General features: G+C 36.7%; 1 protein-coding gene across 5 annotated transcripts in view; it reads right to left on the bottom strand.

Moving 5' to 3' along the window:
- The window catches only part of NCAM2 (neural cell adhesion molecule 2), a 548,173-nt gene that overhangs the window by 97,440 nt on the left and 435,828 nt on the right, over nt 1-14,905 (bottom strand). For all 5 annotated transcript variants that reach the window (XM_009446220.5, XM_054675113.2, XM_531397.8 and 2 more), the window contains one exon: nt 14,470-14,643. In XM_009446220.5, coding sequence (XP_009444495.3) covers nt 14,470-14,643 — 174 coding nt within the window. The remainder of the gene's footprint in view (nt 1-14,469; nt 14,644-14,905) is intronic.

Genomic DNA, 14,905 nt, shown 5'->3' with positions numbered 1-14,905 from the left:
AATTTTTTATCCTCAGAGTCTGCTGAAGTTTCTTATCAGATTAAGGGCATTTTGGGCTGAGATGATGGGGTTTTCCAAATATAGAATCATAGCATCTTCAAACAGAGACAATTTGACTTCCTCTCTTCCTATTTGAATACTCTTTATTTCTTTCTCTTGCCTGATTGCACAGGCCTGAACTTCCAATACTATGTGGAATAGGAGTGATGACAGAATATGGGACTACGTAAAAAGACTGGGCTTATGATTGATTGGAGTACCTGAAGAAGATGGGGAGAATGGAAACAAGCTGGAAAACATACTTCAGGATATTATCCAGGAGAACTTTCTAACCCAGTAAGACAGGCCAACATGCAAATTTAGGAAAATACAGAGAACACTACTAAGATACTCCGCAAGAAGGTCAACCCCAAGACACATAATCATCAGATGCTCCAAGATTGAAATAAAATTTTAAAAAATGTTAAGGCCAGGAAAAGGTCAGGTCACCTACAAAGGGAAGCCCATCAGACTAACAGCAGACCTCTCAGCAGAAACGCTACAAGCCAGAAGAGATTGGGGGCCAATATTCATCATTCTTAAAGAAAAGCATTTTCAATGCAGAATTTCATACCCGGCCAAACTAAGCATCATAACTGAAGGAGAAAAAAAATCATTTTCAGATAAGCAAATGTTGAGGGATTTTGTCACCACCAGGCCTGCCCTGCAAAAGCTCCAGAAGGAAGCACTAAATATGGAAAGGAAAAACTGGTACCAGCCACTGCAAAAACCACCAAAATATAAAGACCAATGACACTGTGAAGAAACTGCATCAACTAGTTTGCAAAATAACAAGATGGCATCATGATGACTCTTGATCAGGATCAAACTCACACATAACAATACTAACCTTAAATGTAAACGGACTAAATGCCCCAATTAAAAGACACAGACTGGCAAAGTCGATAAAGAGTCAAGACCCATCAGTGTGTTGTATTCTGGAGACCCATCTCACGTGCAAAGGCACACATAGGCTCAAAATAAAGGGATGGAGGAAAATTTACCAAGAAAAAAAAAAAGCAGGAGTTGTAATCCTAGTCTCTGATGAAACACACTTTAAACCAACAAAGATCAAAAAATACAAAACAAGGGCATTACATAATGCTAAAGGGATCAAGTCAACGAGAAGAGCTAACTATGCTAAATATATATGCATCCAATACAGGAGCACCCACATTCATAAAACAAGCTCTTACAGACCTACAAAGAGAGTTAGACTCCCACACAATAACAGTGGGAGACTTTAACACCCCAATGACAATATTAGACAAATCAACGAGACAGAAAATCAACAAGGATATTCAGGACTTTAACTCAGCTCTGGATGAAGTGAAACTAATAGATATCTACAGAACTATTCACCCCAAATCATCATAATATTCATTCTTCTCAGTTCCATATGGCATTTATTCTAAAATCGACCACGTAATTGGAAGTAAAACAATCTTCAGCAAATGCAAAAGAACTGAAATCATAGCGAACAGCCTCTCAGACCACAGTGCAATCAAATTAGAACTCAGGATTAAGAAACTCACTCAAAACCACACAATTAAATGGACATTGAACAATCTGCTCCTGAATGACTCCTGGGTAAATAATGAAATTAAGGCAGAAATTAAAAAGTTATTTGAAACCAATGAGAATGAAGAGATGAAGTACCAGAATCTCTGGGACACAGCTAAAGCAATGTTAAGAGGGAAATTTACAACACTAATTGTCTACATCAGAAAGCTAGAAAGATCTCAAATCGACACCCTAACATCACACTTAACAGAGCTAGAGAAGCAAGAGCAAACTAACCACAAAGCTAGCAGAAGACAAGAAATAACTAAGATCAGAGAAGAATTGAAGGGGATAGTGACACCAAAAACACTCCAAAAAATCAATGAATCCAGGAGCTGGTTTTTTGAAAAATTAACAAAATAGATAGAACACTAACTAGTCTAATAAAGAAGAAAAGAGAGAAGAATCAAGTAGACACAATAAAAAAGATAAAGGGAATGTCACCACTGATCCCACAGAAATTCAAACTACCATCAGAGAATACTATAAACACCTCTATGCAAAGAAACTAGAAAATCTAGAAGAAATGGATAAATTCCTGGACACATACACCCTCCCATGACCAAACCAGGAAGAAGTCACATCTCTGAATAGAACAATAACAAGTTCTGAAATTGAGGCAATAATTAATAGCCTACCAACCAAAAAAAAAAGCCCAGGACCAGACAGATTCACAGCCAAATTCTACCAGAGTTACAAAGAGGAGCTGGTACCATTCTATCTGAAACGATTTCAAACAATTGAAACGGAGGGACTCCCCCTAACTCACTTTATTAAGCCAGCATCATCCTGATACCAAAACCTGGCAGAGACACAACAGAAAAAGAAAGCTTCACGCCAATATCCCTGATGAACATCGATATGAAAATCCTCAATAAAATACTGGCAAACTGAATCCAGCAACCCATCAAGAAACTTACCCACCATGATCAAGTCAGCTTCATCTCTGGGACGCAAATCTGGTTCAACATACACAAATCAATAAACGTAATCCATCACATAAGCAGAACCATTGACAAAAACCACGATAATCTCAATAGATGCAGGCCTTTGAAAAAATTCAACATCCCTTCATGTTAAAAACTCTAAATATACTAGGTATTGATGGAACACGTCTCAAAAAAAGAAGAGCTATTTATGACAAACCCACAGCCAATATCACATTGAATGGGCAAAAACTGGAATTATTCCCTTTGATAACCAGTACAAATACTGATTATCTTAAAGTTTTCTGTAACAGTGAAGTTGAGTAGTATGATAGAGGGAAATCCAGTTACTTCCAGGGAATTGTAAATAACTAGTTTCAAAGAAATGCTGCAGGATAAACACCTTGAAGCATAAGTGGAAATTATTTTACAATGACCTTGAAGCTCTGAGAAATCTATAGGTCCTCCTACAGAACAACTGCCTCTACTATAATGGAAAAGGGCTCTCTCTCACTGAGTACTTAAAAAGAGAAATTTAGACCCATCCCATCAGAACTGTTATCCAAAGAAGCTTCATATCTGGTATGCTACAGCATTTGAAAAATGCAATACCTGTCATTGATTCATGTCATTGGACCAAATGAATCTTTACTCATTGCTTATAAAAGATGTCTGCTAATATACATAAAAATACACAGTAATATATTTTTCCACAACACAGAAAGCAAGCACAATAGGGAAGAGAAGAAGAAAAAAGAAAAAAATATATACATTTAAGTTCTGGGGTACATGTGCACAATGTGCAGGTTTGTTACATAGGTATACATACATGTGCCATGTTGGTTTGCTGCACCCATCAACTCATCATTTACATTAGGTATTTCTCCTAATGTTATCCCTCCCCAGGCTCCCACCCGTCGGCAGTCCCCGGTGTGTGATGTTCCCCTCCCTCTGTCCATGTGTTCTCATTGTTCAACTCCCACTTATGAGTGAGAACATGCAATGTTTGGTTTTCTGTCCTTGTGATAGTTTACTGAGAATGATGGTTTCCAGCTTCATCCATGTCCCTGCAAAGGACATGAACTCATCTTTTTTTATGGCTGCATATTGAGAACAAAGACACAACATACCAAAATCTCTGGGACACATTTAAAGCTGCGTGTAGAGGAAAATTTATAGCACTAAATGCCCACAAGAGAAAGCAGGAAAATTTTTGTATAGTTAAAGTAATCCAGTGTTTGTAGGAGGGGCGAGGGTGGGATAAAGAGAAAGATCATTTCTTGTGGAATATCTTTTGAGGTACATCTCCCCCTAAAAATTATTTCAAGTAACATAGACTCATATCAATATTTTCTTTTATTATTTTTAGTAGTGCCATAACACAATGTAGAAAATTCCCCATAAATTTAGAAAAGTCACACTTTAGGTAACTCATTATTATATAGCAAACATCTTTAAGAAAATATATACTAATATGTAAGTAAACCAGACAATGGCTCAGTCTATGGGCCTTTTCTTTCCCCTCTCTGCATTTATTCCTCTGTTGACTTCACAATATCCTGACTTTAAACATCCAAATGCAAGTGACTTTTAAATTTGTACCTACAGTCTAGACCTCTCTTTAGCCATCTTCTACTGCCTTCATGGTATTTCTATGGGATTAAAGACATCAGTTTCAGTCTTAATTCACAAGGCTGATTTCCACTCACCAAGCAAGATGCACCTAGTTTTTCCCATCTTGGCAACTTTTAGTTGAGATTTTAGGTCTAAAATGTCAGAATCAGCTTCAGTTTCTTTATTTCATTTATTTCCACCCTATGTCCTATCCTCCATGTTCCTACGCATCTAAGGAAATTCTCTGGACACTACCTTTAAAATATGTCTAGAATTTGACAACTTCTTCCCATCCCTCCTCAACTGCCTGGTTTGAGTGCTGTGCGTCTTTCATTTAGAAGGCCACCTTTGCCTCTGAACTGTTCCGCCTACTTGCACTCTTCTCTCAAGACAGCAGCTAGAGTGATACTAGATATTTCAGGTCATTATACTCTACACAAAACACCCCAAAGGACTCCCTCTAAAAACCAGAAAAAGAACTGAAGTCCTGTGTGATCTTACAATGTGTTATATCAGTGCTTCTGGAACTTTAACGTGTATGTAAATATCGGGTCATCTTGTTAAAATGAAGTCTAGATTTCATAGATTTGAGAAAAGATACAAGAGTCTGCACTTCTAACAGTCCCTCAGGAGATGTCAGTACTGCCAGGTCATATTCATTACATAGAGTACTCCTTTGCCTAGCCTCGTATCTTTCTGATTGCATCTCCTTACGCCATCTGATTTTTTTCTCTCTAGTGCAACCATGCTGACCTCTTTGTTCCTTAATCAAACAAGCCCACTCCAGCCTAAGGGCACTTTTGTTAGCAGCTTACTCTGCCTGGGAGGCTTTCCTCCAGGATACCATGTTCATCTTTCCCAGTCTCTGCGGAAAAATCACTTTGCCAATAAAACCTACCCTCACTACCTTACTTAAAATTGCTAAGTCTCCCAACCTTCTCAATAGTTTCAATCCCTCTCTTCTTACCTTTTCCCCATTGCTCTTTTAAACCTATGAAATAAGGCATAAAAATTATCTGAATCCATCTGTTAGAATCTAAGCTCCTGAAGGGCAAATAATTTTTTGTTTCATTCATTGATATAGTCCAAATATTTGAAAGCATGCATCACTAATAGTATATACTAAGTACATATTTGTTGGAGAATATTTAGTAATTAGATTTTTTAAATGTATATTTTGTTCAATATAACTAAAATAAATGAAGATAATCATCATTTTGAAGTGACGGTATGAGTAATCACTTTGTGCCAGAACTGGAAAGCTTGAGGTCTCATGACAAATGGAGATTCACTAGGATGTCACTTAAAAGGTATTGTTTTTGTTTTTGGTATTCCATGCTTCGTAAAATAATAACTGTCTTTTAGTTTTGTAGACATGAAACATGTATGGGTTTCTCATGAAAACTGCATTAAAGTTTACCTGAAGGTGATGTAAATATTAACTACTGCTGAAGCAGAAACACTTCCAGAATTTAAAAATCTACAAATTGAGAGTGAAGTATGATGAGCAAGAGAGAAAAGTATGTTTGAAAATTTTGATTTGGAAGACTACAGGGTTATGAAGAATTTCATTAATTTTTATTTGAAACCCTGCTAATTCGAGTCATTTAAATGAGTCAATCAAATGAGTTTGATTGTTAACTTGACTTATATTTCTACCTAAAAATTGTCTTAAACAAACAGAAAAGTAAAATTCATCTAAAATGTTTACTAAGCTTGGTAAGTACATGTAGCTTTTACTTGTTGAATAGAATTTCTGAAATCTTTAACAGGTAAAAATGATATGAACTTTTCCATGTTTGCATTCTTATTAATCCATTTTTTTTCTTTTCTTTTTTCTTTTTCTCTCCTTCTCCTTTTTTTCTTTTCTTTTCTTTTCTTTTTTTTTGTTGTTGCTGTTGTAGGATTTCCTTCCGTTTCCCAGGCTGGAGTGCCGTGCTGCAATCTCAGCTCACTGCAACCTCTGCCTCCTGGGTTCAAGTGATCCTCCCATCTCAGCCTCCAGATTAGCTGGGACCACAGGCGCCTGCCACCACACCCAGCTAATTTTTGTATTTTTGTCAATATGAGGTTTTGCCATGTTGCCCAGGTTGGTCCTGAACTCCTGAGCTCAAGCAGTCTGCCCACTTTGGCCTCCCTAAGAGCTTGGTTTACAGGCATGAGCCACTGTGCCAGGCCTATTTATTTTCAATACAAGATAACTACAATAGAGGAAGGCTGTTAAAAATGACATTTCATAATAAACTCTGTAGTTTATTTACTACTAATATACCCATGATAATTCATTAATTTTGATACATGTACTGTGGTATGTTATTATAAAGGAAGGTTGGGTGAAGGGTGTCTGAATACTTTTGGTACCATCTTTGAACTCATATATAAAAATCAAATTATTTTTAAGTAAAAGGTTATTTTAATGACACATTTTTTAAAATTTCAAGCTGTTAGAAATATGTAAGCATGAAATCTCTACATCAGCAGTGAACTAAAGTTTGTTGAGCCAAATATACTAAGAAAAATTCTACCATAACTTTAGCCCTAACGCAGAACTTTATGACTGCACAACTAGGCTAGTAGGAGTTACACATATTCCATGAGTCAGTTCCTCTGTTTTAAGAGATTTGGGAAGTTTCATTAGCCTCCTCTTATTTTTCACTAATGAAACCAATGACTCAGTATATGAATGAACATACACGTGTTCTATACTTGAATAAATGAATACATTTTGTACATCCCCAGCTGCTTATTAGGATGCAAGAGTAGTTTTCTTTGACAATGTGTATCATAGGTATAAAAACATTTCAACACATATCATTTAAAGAAATAGGAATAATTTGTTTTTTGAATGCTGGCTATATTTACTGCTGGTACTTGGCATATTTGCACCTAAGATTTCAGTATCTGATCTACTAAACTTTACTATATTTTAATTCACGCCTTTATTCAAAATTAGTTTTCTGACCTATCAAGAACAGGCATATTGATTATAAATCAAAATCTATATTTCAAAACCCTATCAGGAAAAAAAGGTATATAGAAAACAAGAAAGCACTACTTTTCTACCAAACTGAAATAAGTTTCTCTACCATAAATATTTTTTCCTCCAGATTTCTATTAAAATAAAAACTTTTGCTAAAATTAAACCTGAAGGCCGGGCGCAGTGGCTCACGCCTGTAATCCCAGCACTTTGGGAGGCTGAGGGAGGCTAAGGTGATTGGATCACCTGAGGTCAGGAGTTCCAGACCAGCCTGGCCAACATGGTGAAACCCCATCTCTACTAAAAATACAAAAATTAGCCAGATGTGATGGCACACACCTGTAATCCCAGCTACTCGGGAGGCTGAGGCAGGAGAATTGCTTGAACCCGGGAGGCGGAGGTTGCAGTGAGCCATGATTGCGCCGCTGCAATGCAGCCTTGGGGGACAGAGCAAGACTCTGTATCAAAAAAAAAAAAAAAGAAAGTACTTAACTTATTTTTATTTATTTATTTTTTAGAGACAGTATCTTGTTGTGTTTGTTGCCCAGGTTGGAGTTCAGTGGCACAGTCATAGTTTTCTGCAGCCTTAAACTCTTGGGCTCAAGTGATTCTTCTGCCTCAGCCTCCTGAGTAGCTGAGACTACTGGCCCATTCCTTCACACCCAACTAATAAAAAACAATTTTTTTAGAGAGACGGGGTCTTGCTTTGTTGCCCAGACTGACCCTGAACTCCCGGCTTTGAACAATTCTCCCTCCGTACCTTCCCAAAATGCTGGTATCACAGGCGTGAGCCACCATGCCTGGCCTAACATTTTAAAATATTGATATTGTCATTTTTATTAAGAAAACTGAAAAAAAAAAGAGTAGCTGTTTGTAAGATTAGTATTTTCTCTTCATTAAGTGGCCAGTGAAGTGTATGAAACCCATAAAATATTATATGATTTGGCAATGAATACATCCTGTAGCTTCCCCAACCAAAAAGTCTTGCTACAGCTGTGATACATGTTTCTCACTCAAAATGAACAGTCACACTGACTCACATTCTATATCTCTGTAGTTCGAGTTGTTGATATGTGACTGGTTCACAATTCCTTACAGTTTGAAAATTAGTCTCATGTCACATCATTGGTTGGGATAATTAGTACGGCTTCAGCTAAACCTTCAAGAAGAATATAATAATAGGCCTGGCTTCCATTGTAACTTAAACCTAGGACCAGGTGCACAGTGAGAAGGTGAAATTACTAAGAATTTGTTAAGGATTTATTTAAGATTAGAATCTACTAACAGGACAGTATTTATGCTACAATATTCATCTTAAATAGCATTGTAGTCCACCAAGAGCTGATAATTATTTCTGGGTGGTGACATCAGCAATTATAATTGGACACATCAATAAGTGTATTAAAAAATTATATATATTTACTACTAAGGAAAAGTAACTAAACATTAAACTCATATAAATTAGAATAAATAAAGCTGCTCAGAGAGAAAAGATAGCTGAAATGTTGAGACCATATGTACCTGCATTTTCAGAGATAAACCTAAATCTATCTTCTAACAAATGCTTCAAAGAGAATGAGTATAATTGTGCTTACATAGAATTCTTAAACTTTAAGATATATGATTAACACAACCTGTGATTTACAAAACGAAGGCACAAACAAGCTTTTCCTTAGTATTCAAATATATATATATATATAATATGTGCTTTAAATATGTATTCTAATTTTCAACAATATCTTCTCCTAGATAGCCAGAAAAACAAGCCTTCTAAGTACACCTAGAAATTATGCATATCATTTTCAAAAATCTTTTCAAATCCACTGATTATCTCACAGAAAAGGAAAGCAAACTCTGAAACATCAAAAATGAAGTGTGTGGAAAGACCAGGAGCTAGAGGAGCAGCCATATAATTGTTTTTTCTATAAATTGTGGCAGTTTTCTGGAACTCAGATTCTCAGAGCTTTTGCATGGGTCTCTGATGTACAAGATTGGTTTTGAATGGCCTCAGTGGGTTAAAAAAAGATTCAAAATGGGGAGATGAAGTGGGGATCCCTGCATAAACCGGGACCCTTAATATCCTTAGAATGAAATAAAAGGGTGTGCTAGAAACACACACACACACACACACACACACACACACACAGAATCCTGGTGGGGGATTGGATAAATACTTCTTTGAAAATTCATAACCATTGAATTGCTCACATAGTATAAATTGCTCACATGATCGATCTGGTGAGGCTGATATTCGTCAATACAATAGAGGTTGGAAGAAATGTTGTGTGGAATTTCTGGCATGCCCCAGTGGAAGAATTACAGTAAAGTCTTCTGGTTTCTTGATCAAGGTAATGTTATATGCAGTGCAGAGTTGTGTACCTTAAAAACAACAATAACAACAACAACGACAACTCCCGGCATACCACTGGAGCCTGAAATGTAGCTCACTCCATTGGCTGAATTCTGCTTCATCTTCACTCTTTTCAAAAGTGTGTTAATCTCTCATAAACACTTTGAACCTTAGTTTCCATTTAAAAGTTGCTTCTGGCGAGGCGTGGTGGTTTATGCCTGTAATCCCAGCACTTTGGGAGGATGAGGCAGGTAGATTGCCTGAGCTCAGGAGTTTGAAACCAGCCTGGGTAACATGGCAAAACCACATTTTTACTAAAAAATACAAAAAAAAAAAAAAATTAGCCAGGTGTGGTGGTGCACACCTGTAATCTCAGCTACTAGGGAGGCTGAGGCACGAGAATCGCTTGAACCCGGCAGGCGGAGGTTGCAGTGAGCTGAGATCACGCCACTGTCCTCTAGCCTGGACAAGAGCAAGATTCTGTCTCAAAAAAAAAAAAAAGAAAAAAAAAAGTTGCTTCTGTAGACACATATTTATTGGAAGGGGATGTATAATGGATTCACTTAAGACCCAGTCAGAGGTGCTATAAAATAATCCTTTCCATTCTCCTACCTCCACCAAATTTCAGTATTCCCTCTACCCTAATATGCTTTTGGTACTTGAAACAATGACATAAACAAGGCATACGAGGTCCACTCATGGAGTTTATAAACTAGGAGAAAAAATCCTTCAGAGTTATAATGTAAGAGGAGTACCATAAAATATAATATGTTATATATTAAAATATGCACAATACAATATAACATCTGAAATACAGTGCCACTTGGCAGTCACTCATTCTGGAGGAAGAGGGAATTTTACTGTGAGAGCACTTTCAAGGACTGATTGTGAAAGTACGTTGTAAGTGGTTCAGGGTAAAACAATCATTCTGGGAAGTATTAAAAGGACCTAAGTCAGTCAGATGGGAAAATGTGAGTAAGGTGGAAATGCTACTTTAAAGGACATAGTGACTCATTGAAATCACAGAAACAAAATGAAAGTATGTTTGGTTAAAGTAGAACGTTTCAGTCAAAACTATGTCATATGTTTCAATAATCAAATCATTCCTGTCAATTTGCAGTAAATATAATTATGACTATTAACATCACATTTCATATTTCTATCAGCAAAAATCATGTTATTCTGATGAATATCTTTACTATGTCTTTACAAAATAATACATCTCTTGGCTAAAGAAAGAATAAGTGCCAGACACACATATCTTACAACGTTAGGGGTGGTCCCAATGGAATTACTCAGCTTCTTTCCCTGGGTACTCATTGCATTTATATTGATCTTACAGTTACATATTTACATTCATGCCTGCTATACAAATATGGAGTCTACACTAAGAAATCCTTAAAAACTTGGTTTTCTCCAAAACATGATTTTATATATAAAGTGAGATCACATCACCATTTGAGATATAAAGTGTAAATGCAGCAATAAATAAATCCCATTACACAGGTACTCTTAATCTCAAGTAGAAAGAGTAGTACCAGCACAGCCATAAGAAACTGTATGGAAACATGTAGCGGGCATGTTTCTGTAGTGCTGGAATTTTCAACTGAGACAATTCATAGAGAGAAGAAAAAAACATTAAATACCTAAGATTTGAGAAGAGGTCAGGCACCTCCTGCAGAGATAAGGAGAAGAAGATGCTAAACTGGGTTTGCAACCCCAGCCTTGAGAATCAACTCCCATGCCCCCTGTCCTTCCCACTCCCCACAATGTAAGCAGAAAACTAGGCGTAGGAAAAAATCCACTGATGAAACTAGTAAGTCTTCTACCCAGAAGAAAGCGCAGTGATACTTCCCTCCCAGTAAGTGAAGGTAAGTCCAAGAGGTGAACAGAACCCACTGAATTGTTTGGCACAAGAGATGAGAGGAGAGATATGATATTTGCATCGCAATTTGGAAATTTGGACTTCTGCTTTTACAGAGGATTCATCTACTATGTCTCTTTAAAATGAGGAGAAGGAAAACGAGAAAGAGATAAGCTGCAAAGAAATGCAGTTTCTTACATCTTAGCTAAGTGAGAATGTGGAGCATTTCTCTTGGTCAAGTGGAAATTGCATAACGTTAGTGGGTGACATTCACACTTAAAAGAAATCCTGCTGAAGTAAAGGGTGAGGAAAGGTATAAAGAGCTCAAGCTAAGCAGCACCCCATGAGGAATATTCTATCTCCAAAAAGGAATATTCTATCTCCAAAAAGGAAATATTCTATTTCCTTCTGGTGTGCTTGCACTCCAGTCACACATCCCCAAGGGGCAGGTACTTAGATGCCTGTCCCACAGAGGGCAGGTGACAGCGACAGCCCAATGAGGTCAACAGCACCAGAAACATAAGAGGTATTTGATCTCTTTCACCTTCCCAAGACAAGATGTAGTTCATTTCACCATTAAGCTCCCCAGGTTGAGGTTTATCTTTCATGGAGGTCAGAGACAATGTGAACGCAAAATTAAACATTATTATAAGTTTTAAACTGTGCATGGCTGAACTTTTTATTCTGGAAGGCAGCTATGCTCACCGCTATACCAACAATATTGAACTTTTTTTTTTCTAATACTGGAATATGATAATATATCTACAATGTCTGCCAAATATATTATTAAATAACTGAAAGGGAGAATCAAAAAGAAGAGCTTAATGTAGTAGTCAAATTTAAAATTCATGTTTATACTGCACTGAGTTGAGATCATACAATGGTTTGATTACATAACTGTAACTTGATTTTAAGGTACTCATTAACATACCTATGGAAGATGAATCAACAATGGAAACAGAAAAAAAGTACTAATGCAGTCATTTTCCTTAAATCAAAGTGAGAAATCCCTAGCCACAAGACTTTTGAATATTTTATTCTCATTCGCAAGCTTTAAACTGTCCCAGTCTGAGGCCATTAAACATTCTATGCACGCAGCTTCCCTAGTTCATATTCTAGACTCACCAAACAAGTTTCTGACTCTCATTTTGTATCTTCATAATATACCAACAGGTAAAGTATGTACTTATATAGACTCTGAATGTTCTAATTTCTGTGACAGTTATTTCTCATTTCAAAGTAACGAATGTGCTTTGTTATTATATTTCTGTTTTATAAACATAGTGATCTGCCTCTGACAGATGGACACGTGAGATAAAATGTCAGGATTTTTACCTTGATCAACTTGGCCAGATCAAGGGCACTATAAATTCTCCATCGTGCTGCACCTTTGCAAGAAGTCTGGAGGGAGCCTATTAACCTTTTCCTGGGTTTGCCAGGGCTAGGGTGCAGCAGCACTTTTGTGCCGTGTTCAATTTCTGTAATATTCAGACTTAATATTAATTTTCTGCGTGCTTGTGCTTGAGCACAAACACTGAGTTTTATGCAGTTTAGGAAATAATGCATTTTTTCTTTCTGTTTTTTACCTACCACCATTTTATTATTTTATTTTATTTTATTTTATTTTATTTTATTTTATTTTTTATTTTATTTTATTTTATTTTATTTTATTTTATTTTGACGGAGTCTTGCTCTGTCGCCCAGGCTGGAGTGCAGTGGTGCGATCTCGGCTCACTGCAAGCTCCACCTCCCAGGTTCACGCAATTCTCCTGCCTCAGCCTCCCGAGTAGCTGGGTCTACAGGTGCCTGCCACCACGTCCAGCTAATTTTTTTTTGTACTTTTAGTAGAGACAGGGTTTCACCATGTTAGCCAGGATGGTCTCGGTCTCCTGACCTCATGATCCACTTGCCTCGGCCTCCCAAAGTGCTGGGATTACAGGCATGAGCCACCGCTCCTGGCCCTTTCTTTCTTTTAATAAAATAAAACAAAACAAAATTTAAAGTAGCACAATATTCCTGCATCCAGGTTAATAAATTTTTTTAAAAAAAACTATAGTCCTTCGTCTCACTCATTGTTTTGGGGGCACTGTCTTTATAAATCTCTCCTAAACCACACAATGTGCACAGATAATATAATCCAAGTATTTCATAATTAAAATAAATAATATGAGCTCATCAGTTTGAGGACATTATTTGAAGTATATGGTACATGATAGATGACTGATTAATGTTTCTGATACTTCTATCAAAAACCCATAGTTACGCTCAGTGCAAACTGATAAAGTAGGGTCAACACAGACGAGACCAGGATGATTTCATTTGCTTTCTCTCTATGTTCACTAGAATTGGTTCCCTCTTTCCTTCTCAGGAAGGCTCTTGCTTTTTACTGAACCCCTACACCATATGTGTTAGGGTCAAGGTAGGATCCTCAGAGAACAGACCTATGGAACATTAATTTCCTCACTATTTTATGCTTCCCTTTTGGAACACTCAGTATGGTTCTGTGTCTTAAACAACAGAGGCCAACGCTGGTAATTCTTATTATTTCCTGCTTTAGTTTTGTCTCCTCCTAATGAGAAAACAAACTACATTTTCATAAGACGATGAAATTTTATGTAAGTGAAAAGAAGCTCTGTAAATTATTTTGATTTTTAATAGAAATATAAAAGTAAAAAAATATAAAAATACAAAAAGTAAACAAATATATAAAATTCTACAGATTTTTATAGATGGCTTCATAAGTATAGAAGGTAACTACATTTTGCAGTATCATTTTCACACCTATTCTTGAGAGAAATATTAATAAATGAAACATGAGCATACATTTCATAAAATCCAGCCATCATATCTAGTATGTGAGCAATTGCCTTTCCACCAACGAATTTTTTTAAAGTGACTTCTTCCTCCAGAATTGAACTCTGCTGATTCTACTAAGCTCTTTCATTTTTACTGAAGATGGAAACTATTCACTCTGTATTCGAGTTATTATCAAGAAGAATGGGGCACAGGAAATATCTTCCCAACACCATTTTATTAAAAGAAAAGAAAATGTTGGAGGAAACCGAAAAAGCCAATCATACAGGTATACTGAAGATCAGCTTGAATTAACCAACACATTTGGAAATTGTTGACTCACTTTGAACTCCATGGGAGCGTACAATTTTCCAGATTTCTGACGCTACTTCTTTGACATCCACCTGATAGTGATGAATAGGCACACCTCCATGGGAGTCTGGTTTGTTGAAGGAAACCTTGGCCGTGGTCTGTGACAGCTCCATGATCTTCACTCCATAGGGACTGGATGGCACGTCTATGGACAAAGAAATATAAAGAAAACATAACCAAGGGAATGGGAATGGCCATTATTAAGGCTTATGGTGTTATGAGAACTAGGAGTGAAGGAAAATTGCTACCTGTATCACTTAATATGTTTGAGTTACAGAACTTCCTGAAACACCTGAATGTTCTTTTGAAATTACAAGAAAGTATACATGAGTCAACTTTTATTACCTCAGAAAATAGACAGTAAAATTAAAATCACACTTTAATTACTGAGGGAATATGTTACTTCT

The sequence above is a fragment of the Pan troglodytes genome, chromosome 22, assembly GCF_028858775.2.
Source record: "Pan troglodytes isolate AG18354 chromosome 22, NHGRI_mPanTro3-v2.0_pri, whole genome shotgun sequence".
Classification (NCBI taxonomy): domain Eukaryota; kingdom Metazoa; phylum Chordata; class Mammalia; order Primates; family Hominidae; genus Pan; species Pan troglodytes.
The sequence above is the reverse complement of the archived record's forward strand: the minus strand, read 5'-3'. Positions and strand labels throughout refer to the sequence as shown.